General features: G+C 31.4%; 1 protein-coding gene across 1 annotated transcript; it reads right to left on the bottom strand.

Moving 5' to 3' along the window:
* Window positions 1-7,656: 7,656 nt before the first annotated feature.
* On the bottom strand, window positions 7,657-8,431 carry LOC139841924 (uncharacterized). The gene is made up of 2 exons (XM_071832111.1): window positions 8,314-8,431; window positions 7,657-8,027 (listed from the first exon to the last, which is right to left on the bottom strand). Exons 1-2 carry the CDS (start codon window positions 8,429-8,431, stop codon window positions 7,657-7,659), a joined length of 489 nt encoding a protein of 162 aa, XP_071688212.1.
* Between the last annotated feature and the right edge of the window lie 3,291 nt (window positions 8,432-11,722).

Genomic DNA, 11,722 nt, shown 5'->3' with positions numbered 1-11,722 from the left:
CCATCAAATTCCAAAGGTTTGCAGGCAGTGAATTCTTTGTAGGTGCATCCTACACGATTTCCTATACTGCTAGATCCAAGGTTATTGTTGGTATGTAGCGCAGCCTGTACTGCGGCTATGTTTGAAGCAAGAAAGGCACGAAATTCCTCTTCGCTCATATTCAAGGTGTGTCGAGTAGTCGGTGCCATTTCCTTCAAAATAGTCAAATGAAACGAGTTAATCATATAGAATATCAAGAGTAGTCAATAGTATTTCGTAGCGTAATATGAACTTATTTATAAAAGCTCTTTCTTCATATTAGAGTTTTATACTCTTTAATTCGGGTAGTACCTACCCGTTAAATTCATACTTAGCAGCTAACATACCATTTCAACTACTACAATTCTATATGAAAAACTAATCACAAAAAAAAAAAAAATTAATATCATATACAAACCTTTATACAATAACTTGCAAACTTACAATACTGCCTTTTTTTTACATATAGCATGAAATATAGCACATAAAACTTTGATACAAAGTAGTTGCGAAGATAATTCTAGTTAATAAATAAGGCGTTCAGCAAAGGCAATAAAGACACGTAATTCATACGTCCAAAAACAAGTCATGCATTCTGGTTTTACTAATACCACTTCCCATCCTTGGTTTTGTGAAACATAACCGTTGTGACCGATAGTAAGACAATGTGTTGTAACGTCGTCAAAAGGATGAAGGTTACATAATGACCAACAGTTTCGTAATAACCTAAAAACCTCATTTCTTACCCCAATTACCGACTCCGTCACTTGTGGGAACGTTTTGTTTAATAGTTGTAGCCCGATGTTCTTGTTCTCACTTTGGTGAGAAGCGAACATTACTAACCCGTAAGCATAACATGCTTCTTAATGTTGCATGTTAGCCGCTTTTTCTAAATCACGAAGTCCTATATTCGGATATATTGAGTCAAAATAATTTCTTAACCCGTTGTGTAAAATAGCATTTGGGTTCCCCGCAATATATGCGTCAAAGTAAACACATCGTAACTTATGGATTTCCCAATGTGATATCCCCCATCTTTCGAACGAAAGCCTTTTATAAATCAAGGCATTCTTGGAACGTTCTTCGAATGTCTTACAAACTGATCTCGCCTTAAATAGTTGTGCCGAGGAATTCTGACCGACTCTAGACAAGACTTCATCAATCATGTCTCCGGGTAGGTCTCTTAAAATATTGGGTTGTCTATCCATTTTATGTTTTTATACTGTAAAATAGACAAGAGTTAGATTCATAAAAAAATACTTATTAATACAAGTAATTTTTACATATATCATAAAGCATAAGCACACTATATTACATATATTACACCACACGAATACAACTATCTTATTCCGACTCGCTCGTTTCTTCTTCTTCGATTTTGGTTCGTTTTGCCAAGTTTCTAGAGATATATGATGTTCCCCTAATACGAGCCGTCGTTTTCCACATTGGTTTAGAAAAACCTGGTGGTTTAGAGGTTCCCTGGTTATTGTCATAACTTAAGAAATACGGGTGTTGATGATACATATAAAGTTCATCGGGTTTGGAATCAAATTTCTCTATTTTTATGCCCTTTCCCTTATTGTTCTCTTTTGCCTTATTAAATTGTGTTGGGGTAATTTCTATAACATCATCGGAATCCTTGTCGGGATCCGATTCATCGGAGAATTGGTAATCCTCCCAATACTTTGCTTCCTTGGCGGAAACACCATTGACCATAATTAACTTTGGTCGGTTGGTTGAGGATTGTCTTCTACTTAACCATTTTATTATTTCCCCCACTGGTTCTATTTCTTCTTCCGGTTCCGATTCTTCTTCCGGTTCCGATTCTTCTTCTGGTTCCGACTCTTCTTCCGGTTCCTCTTCGGGAACTTGTGAATCAGTCCACGAATCATTCCAATTTACATTTGACTCTTCATTATTATTAGGTGAGTCAATGGGACTTGTTCTAGAGGTAGACATCTATCACATAATATCAAACGCGTTAAGAGATTAATATATCACATAATATTCACATGTTAAAAATATATAGTTTCCAACAAAATTTGTTAAGCAATCATTTTTCAAGTAAACACGGTCGAAGTCCAGACTCACTAATGCATCCTAACAAACTCGATAAGACACACTAATGCAAAATTCTGGTTCTCTAAGACCAACGCTCTGATACCAACTGAAATGTCCCATTCATATTGATTATAAACGTTCCATATTAATTGATTTCGTTGCGAGGTTTTGACCTCTATATGAGACATTTTTCAAAGACTGCATTCATTTTTAAAACAACCATAACCTTTATTTTATCAATAAAGGTTTCAAAAGCATTACGTAGATTATCAAATAATGATAATCTAAAATATACTGTTTATACACGACCATTACATAATGGTTTACAATTGAAATATATTACATCGACATATGTTTCTTGAATGCAGTTTTTACATAATATCATACAAACATGGACTCCAAATCTTGTCCTTATTTTAGTATGCAACAGCGGAAGCTCTTAATATTCACCTGAGAATAAACATGCTTTAAACGTCAACAAAAACGTTGGTGAGTTATAGGTTTAACCTATATATATCAAATCGTAACAATAGACCACAAGATTTTATATTTCAATATACATCCCATACATAGAGATAAAAATCATTCATATGGTGAACACCTGGTAACCGACATTAACAAGTTTTTACATAATATCATACAAACATGGACTCCAAATCTTGTCATTATTTTAGTATGCAACAGCGGAAGCTCTTAATATTCACCTGAGAATAAACATGCTTTAAACGTCAACAAAAACGTTGGTGAGTTATAGGTTTAACCTATATATATCAAATCGTAACAATAGACCACAAGATTTTATATTTCAATATACATCCCATACATAGAGATAAAAATCATTCATATGGTGAACACCTGGTAACCGACATTAACAAGATACATATATAAGAATATCCCCATCATTCCGGGACACCCTTCGGATATGATATAAATTTCAAAGTACTAAAGCATCCGGTACTTTGGATGGGGTTTGTTAGGCCCAATAGATCTATCTTTAGGATTCGCGTCAATTAGGGTGTCTGTTCCCTAATTCTTAGATTACCAGACTTAATAAAAAGGGGCATATTCGATTTCGATAATTCAACCATAGAATGTAGTTTCACGTACTTGTGTCTATTTTGTAAATCATTTATAAAACCTGCATGTATTCTCATCCCAAAAATATTAGATTTTAAAAGTGGGACTATAAGTCACTTTCACAGATTTTTACATCGTCGGGAAGTAAGACTTGGCCACTGGTCGATTCACGAACCTATAACAAATATGTACATATATATCAAAGTATATTCAAAATATATTTACAACACTTTTAATACATTTTGATGTTTTAAGTTTATTAAGTCAGCTGTCCTCGTTAGTAACCTACAACTAGTTGTCCAACGTTAGATGTACAGAAAAAAATTGATATATATTATCTTGAATCAATCCACGACCCAGTGTATACACGTCTCAGGATATATCACAAATCAAAGTATATATATTTTTAGAATCAACCTCAACCCTGTATAGCTAACTCCCACATTACTGCATATAGAGTGTGTATGGTTGTTCCAAATAATATATACACATGGGTCGATATGATATGTCAAAACATTTGCATACGTGTCTATGGTATCCCAAGATTACATAATATATTAGAATACATTTATAATACAATATAAGTTAGCTAGAATATGATTAATATAGATTTGTTACCAATTTTCACGTTGCTACAACAAGAAAAATTATCCAATCTTGTTTTACCCATAATTTCTTCATTTTAAATCCGTTTTGAGTGAATCAAATTGCTATGGTTTCATATTGAACTCTATTTTATGAATCTAAACAGAAAAAGTATAGGTTTATAGTTGGAAATATAAGTTACAAGTCATTTTTGTAAAGGTAGTCATTTCAGTCGAAAGAACGATGTCTAGATGACCATTTTAGAAAACATACTTCCACTTCGAGTTTAACCATGATTTTTTGATATAGTTTTATGTTCATAATAAAAATTATTTTCCCAGAAGAACAACTTTTAAATCAAAGTTTATCATAGTTTTTAATTAACTAACCCAAAACAGCCCGCGGTGTTACTACGACGGCGTAAATCTGGTTTTACGGTATTTTTCGTGTTTCCAGGTTTTAAATCATTAAGTTAGCATATCATATAGATATAGAATATGTTTTTAGTTGATTTTAAAAGTCAAGTTAGAAGGATTAACTTTTGTTTGCGAACAAGTTTAGAATTAACTAAACTATGTTCTAGTGATTACAAGTTTAAACCTTCGAATAAGATAGCTTTATATGTATGAATCGAATGATGTTATGAACATCATTACTACCTCAAGTTTCTGGATAAAGCTACTAGAAATGAGAAAAATGGATCTAGCTTTAAAGGATCCTTGGATGGCTTGAAAGTTCTTGAAGCAGAATCATGACACGAAAACAATTCAAGTAAGATTTTCACTCGAAATAAGATTGTTATAGTTATAGAAATTGAATCAAAGTTTGAATATGAGTATTACCTTGTATTAGAAAGATATCTTACTGTAAATAAGAAAGATTTCTTGAGGTTGGATGATCACTCTACAAGATTGGAAGTAAGCTAGCAAACTTGGAAGTATTCTTGATTTTATGAAACTAGAACTTGTAGAATTTATGAAGAACACTTAGAACTTGAAGATAGAACTTGAGAGAGATCAATTAGATGAATAAAATTGAAGAATGAAAGTGTTTGTAGGTGTTTTTGGTCATTGGTGTATGGATTAGATATAAAGGATATGTAATTTTGTTTTCATGTAAATAAGTCATGAATGATTACTCATATTTTTGTAATTTTATGAGATATTTCATGCTAGTTGCCAAATGATGGTTCCCACATGTGTTAGGTGACTCACATGGGCTGCTAATATCTGATAATTGGATTGTATATACCAATAGTACATACATCTAAAAGCTGTGTATTGTACGAGTACGAATACGGGTGCATACGAGTAGAATTGTTGATGAAACTGAACGACGATGTAATTGTAAGCATTTTTGTTAAGTAGAAGTATTTTGATAAGTGTCTTGAAGTCTTTCAAAAGTGTATGAATACATATTAAAACACTACATGTATATACATTTTAACTGAGTCGTTAAGTTATCGTTAGTCGTTACATGTAAGTGTTGTTTTGAAACCTTTAGGTTAACGATCTTGTTAAATGTTGTTAACCTAATGTTTATAATATCAAATGAGATTTTAAATTATTATATTATCATGATATTATGATGTACGAATATCTCTTAATATGATATATATACATTAAATGTCGTTACAACGATAATCGTTACATATATGTCTCGTTTCAAAATCATTAAGTTAGTAGTCTTGTTTTTACATATGTAGTTCATTATTAATATACTTAATGATATGTTTACTTATCACAATATCATGTTAACTATATATATAACCATATATATGTCATCATATAGTTTTTACAAGTTTTAACGTTCGTGAATCACCGGTTAACTTGGGTGGTCAATTGTCTATATGAAACCTATTTCAATTAATCAAGTCTTAACAAGTTTGATTGCTTAATATGTTGGAAACACTTAATCATGTAAATAACAATTTCATTTAATATATATATATATATATATATATATATATATATATATATATATATATATATATATATATATATATATATATATATATATATATATATATATATATAAACATGGAAAAGTTCGGGTCACTACACTTCGTGTGAGTTTTCTGGAATCTTCCCTCTAATTATTTAAAGTTCTCCATATCTCCAACAGACATGACCAGTATGACTATCCAATTGGTTCGGGTGGAGAAGGGGTAAGAAAATTTCCTCCTATTCTCTTCAAATGCTTTTAAAGTGGTGCTTTTTACTACCATCACTGGAAGTCTGAAAGTAACTTCAGTGTGCAGATGCAACATGGCAATTAACAAATTAAAACATGCTGAGAACCATATATCAATAGAAAGCTATCATGAAAGTCAGAAACTAAAAATTGTTGAATACAACCTTATATTATCCTGGGGTGCAGGGAAAGAAGCAACAGCCAAATCCTATATGTCTGTGGGCGTTTATTTGCTTTGTGTAACATTGTTAAGGATTTAGTTATGGACATATAGTCATAGGAGATACTTGAATTCTTTTTTATTTTACCCAGCCCATCTATCACCTACATGTGGAATGTTAAAAGTTTTAAGATGACATCATACTTACTTTCCATATACGGGACAAAATCTTGTAGGTTCCTAATTTGTTGACCACTTCCGGCCCGTTGTAGCTACAAATTTCGAAATCCCCAAAGGTCTGTTGGATGGTGTGAGTTGTAATTTACGTAACAGTATGTGAAGGAACTACAGCAGAAAACGACACCAAAAAACGATTTGACGTTAATAATTTGGCAATAAATAAATAAATAAATTTAAGGAAAACATGGAAAGAAACATTGAAAACGGAGAGGAAAAAGACCTTACTACAATTGCTGGGGTTTTTCTTTTCTTTCGTACGAAAAATACCAGGAACGATGGGGAGGAAGGAATGGAAATAAAGTAGGGTGTGTAGGCGCAGGAATAGCTTGAAATTAGGATGATGAAGAGCATGGTAGATGCAGCGCCGATGTTGGTGGTAGCAGAGGCGGGTTGTGATCGATTTAGGGAGAGTAGGGATATGAGAATGAGAAAGAAGGGTCTGGAAAGTGTGGATGTAGGGATAAGAGTGGAATGAGGTGAGAGAGAAATATCTAGAAAGTGGGTAGGTAGCAGCTGTTAAGCAGTTAGGCAGAAGATGTAAAAAGACCTAGATACCCGAATATAACAATAAAATAATCGAGTGAAAGTACAAAAATAGCTTTACTGTTGGTCAACAGTAAAGGGTATTTGCTCAATTGTAAGAGCACTGGGTGTGGTGACGCGTCAGTTCAGTGTTAGTTCAGTGTCTTACTGATGACTGGACGCTGACTGGACTTACACTGAAAACTGACATTGGTGAAAAAACAGGGGAATTGGGAAGAATGTCAGTTCATTGTCTTAGAAAGAGAAAATATTAATTTAATTATTTGATAAAATATAAATGATAAATAAAATAAAACTTGCACAAATATTAAAAGTCCTAGTTTATTGAAATTAAAAATCCTAGTACAACAAATACGATCGTTCACAGACAAATACAATTATTGAAACATAAATAACATTAATTCAAACATAAATACGATTCTTCATTCTTCATCATTGAAGTCGGAGTATGAGTCTTCCAAAGCCATTTCTCGACGAATCCTCGCCTTCTTTTTCTCGATTGCCCTCCTATCATGTTCATTCAAATTCTCCGTATCAATAGCCAAAATCCTCAATTGCGACTCCATCTTCATTTGAGAGTAGTACGATTTCTTTTCTCGAGACACATCTTCAAAGTGTTCCTTCATGGATACGTGTAAAGACTCACGGGATGATGCGGCTGAATCACTTGAGGTTTTCCTTGATTTCCTTGAGTTAGTCTTCCATGGTTTGCCGGGTGGACGTTGCAGTCGATCTCTGCCAAATAGCTCCTTAGTTGGATTTGTTTCAACTTCTTCATCTCAGTTCAAGTCAAAATCAGTTTTAGCTATAGTTTCATCAACAACGGGATCAGGCACTCGCTTGTTTCGCCTACCAATAACAACGGGATCAGGATGTAGCCACTTTGGTTTGTCTTGCAAAAAGTCCCACGCCTTATAACTTGGAAAACTCTTCCCCATCTTGAACCTAAACTGATCGTCACTCCTAGTGCAAAAAATGTTATCATTTTCCCCGCTCCTCCATGCTGTATTCAAACGGTTCACAATACCATTATACTTATTGCAATCATTATTCAACTTGGTCCACTTCGAAGACAATGCATCTTTCGTACGAGCACATGGTGGATTATGTTTGCTGTATTCTTCAACAATTTGGTACCAAAAGGTTTTCCCTATACGTACAAGTTGTCAGCGTACATATATAACAAATATATAATATACGCATACATATATAATAAATATAAACGCATACAAATATAATAAATATATACGCATACATATATAATAAATATATACGCATACAAATATAATAAATATATACGCATACATATATAATAAATATATACGCATACATATATAATAAATATAAACACCAACATATATACAATAAATAATGCGTAAATATATACTTATAAATATAATAAACGTGTATAATATATATAAATAATGTGTATATACCGGTCATTGCGCATCCTACAATCGAGTTCTCAGAAACATGTATCCAACATTGAGCCAAATGTAACTCGTCATCGGCATCCCACGTGGTTTGGTTGCGGCTCGAACCTTCTTCGTGCATCGGCTTCTTTCCTTTTCTTTGCTTTGGCTTTTTTTGAGACGTTAGGGATGGCACTTCATCGGATTGATTGTTTGATAGATTATTTGAGTAATGTTGTGAGTCACTTCTTCCTTGAGTGTTGAGAGCTTTCCAAGCCAAAAATTCGCGGTAGTCATCTTGAGTTTGTGGCACTTGAGTTTGATTAATCGAACCATATTGACTACCAAATGAACCATATTGAGTACCACTTTCATTTTGCGTATTAACCCAAGTATTCGGATTACTCCAATTCTAATTTTGGTCAAATGCATTGTTTGGATTCATAGGGTGTTGTGAGTGATTAGTGTTGTGTGAATTCATATTGTGGAGTGTGTGTTTTAATTGAAGAAATTGTGTGTATAATGAAATGAGGATATAGTGTGTATATATAATGTTAAAATTTTATTTGAAAAAAAAAGCTTTAAACGGCCCGAATTTGAAATTGGGCCCCATTAACGGCTTGCAAATCCAGTGTCTTGTGCTCGACGTTGGGAGTGGGCCGAACCGACGCCGGCGAGGTATGGGGCGACGGTCGGTGGTGGCGATGACTGGATCCGACGCTGGGTTTTCTTGTACCACACCGCATGCTCTAATATTAGTAATGATAGTTTATTACTTCAAATTTGTATGATTTAACATATTTTAAAATTATTTTGTCGCACTAGTGACTTCGCCCCTGCTAGGTTCATGAGTAAAAGATTTGAAATACGTAAATCTAATTGCTTTTTAATAGAAATCTATAGTTAATATTAAAATGCTATAAATGATGATGTCATTATTAGGTTAATTCCTTTGTTAAAAAAAATTCAAAAAAAAAGGAAAAAATCTAAGCATGGTGGGTGATTTCATTAATCTAAATAATTTTGAATTAAAATTAAATCTTATTAATTAATTAATTATTATATTAAATCTTATTAATAATTATTTTAATTATTAAAATTAAATAATTCTGAATTATTTTAATTAATTATTTTGAATTGAGTACGATAAGGTATAAAAGCTATGCAGAAGTAACCAATTCTAAATTTATATTTTAATTTACACTTTTAAAATAAAATGACAACTAATATTATCTCATATGATTGGATGTGGATTGTTTAATATGCATTTTAGGTGTTTGATGAAATATTCACCTAACGAGTTTCTTAGTCGGACTATGTGGTTCCACGGGTCATTAAACTGAATGACTTTAGAATTTACGTTCAATTAATGCCTAAAACATATCATTAAAATGTTTCGTTTAAACAAACCTTTGATTCCACGGGTTATTTCACTAGTATAAATTTAAAACAGAAGTCTCATTGAGGAGTGTAAATATGTTAATTTGTCAAATTTTATATAGTTTGAATTGAGTAATAGTAAGTGTTTACGTTTGTGATTTACTCATATCCTGATTCCGATAAGGTTTACTTTATAAAATAATAACACTAATAGCTTCATATAAATCCCTATACTTAATGTATATGCATACTATCTACGAATAAATATCTATCTAAAATAATAATTAAATAAATAATAGTTTTTCAAGCTAGAAAAAAATTTAAAAATAAAAAGAAAATTCTAAGCTCATAATGATGATATCATTAAAATGATTAATTGTATTTAATAAAAATATTAACATGTTAATTGTATAATATATGAAACATTATGTACAACCTTATGGTAAAACACCACCATGACCATATATATATATATGTAATATATTAAGCACTATGTACAACCTTATGGTAAAATACCCTTATGACCATATGTACAATATTTGAAGCATTATGTACACACTTATGATAAAACACTCACATTACCATCTTTAAAACAAATTGTAAATCTTTTACAAAACACCTCATGAAAATATGTACAAAATTTAAATCATATTTACAACCTTTATATAATAATTATATTTTAATTTTTTAAAAAGTTTCAAGAGCATTTGTTATTACTAATAATTATTATTCAAAATAAAAATACTCAATTTTTAATTTTTAAGCAAACTTTATTATTATTATTTATTATTTATTATAATTATAAATTATAATTATAATTATATTATAATTATTATATTATTATTATTCAAATTCAAATATGTGTTCTCTTTACGAGATTAATTACGTTACATATGTATACAAAATACATGTCTAAAAAAAAGGTTGTAATGTAGGCATTTATGACAAATAAAATAGTAATTATGATGAAAATTGAATGATGGTGGTGAGAGAATAAATATAGATCATTTATTATGACCAAGTTAAGTACACCAATATGTTTGTAAAAAATAATAAGAAGTTTCTTAGTCAGAAACTGTGGTTACACGGGTCATTAAACTAAATGACTTTAGCATTTATATTCACTTAATACTGAAAACATATTATTAAACTATTTTGTTTAAACAAATTCGTGGTTTCACGGGTCATTTCACTAGCATATATTTAATCATTAAAGAAAAAAGTATAAATAATAAATAACTACTAGTAATATTTATAAATATAAATAATAAATAATTAAATAATCAATATTATAACCCAACATTAAACGATAAGTGATAATTATATTTGGTTGCATAATCTTTATCCCTAACTAACACCTCTCAAATTTTAAACAAACAAATTTATAACTCGCGATTTCGTGAGTTACGATTTAAAACTTTTTATAATGCCTCTATGTGTTTAATCCATTAGTCATGTTGGTATGAAGTTAATAAGTAGTATAATTTAGTTTAAACATTAGAACCTCGTATTATTTACATATAATGAAGAATGAAACAGTTTTGACCTGCTACCCAACACTCTTTAATGTCACCTGTAGGTGCTAATAAAACCATCACCCGAAAACCATGGGGTGTAGCCTATTTCAATAGCAAGTCGGTCTAATCATTCCTCGAGAAGTTGTATGAACACTAACATTAGACTTCTAGCATTCTTTAATACACGAAGACTGAACTATTAACTAACGCACGTGACAATGAAAGATCCGAAAAATGCAAGGATCTAAATCAAATTCTGAAAGGTAAATGGACCACAAAAATGCAGCCGTAATTATAATAATAAAGATAACATGTCACGGAAAGCTTATGTAAGTAACTAGAGGGGGGGGGGGTGAATAGTTACTTGATACGTTTTTAACACTTTTTCGATTGATCACCAAATTTGAGTAACTATGATCAATCAATTCAACTCAAACTTGATGTGTGTTATGTGTATGTTCAAAATAATACGTAAAGTAATGTAAAGAACATAGACACAAGAATTTATAGTGGTTCGGGTGGATGTTAACTAATCC

Source organism: Rutidosis leptorrhynchoides, chromosome 4 (assembly GCF_046630445.1).
Source record: "Rutidosis leptorrhynchoides isolate AG116_Rl617_1_P2 chromosome 4, CSIRO_AGI_Rlap_v1, whole genome shotgun sequence".
Lineage (NCBI taxonomy): Eukaryota > Viridiplantae > Streptophyta > Magnoliopsida > Asterales > Asteraceae > Rutidosis > Rutidosis leptorrhynchoides.
The sequence above is the reverse complement of the archived record's forward strand: the minus strand, read 5'-3'. Positions and strand labels throughout refer to the sequence as shown.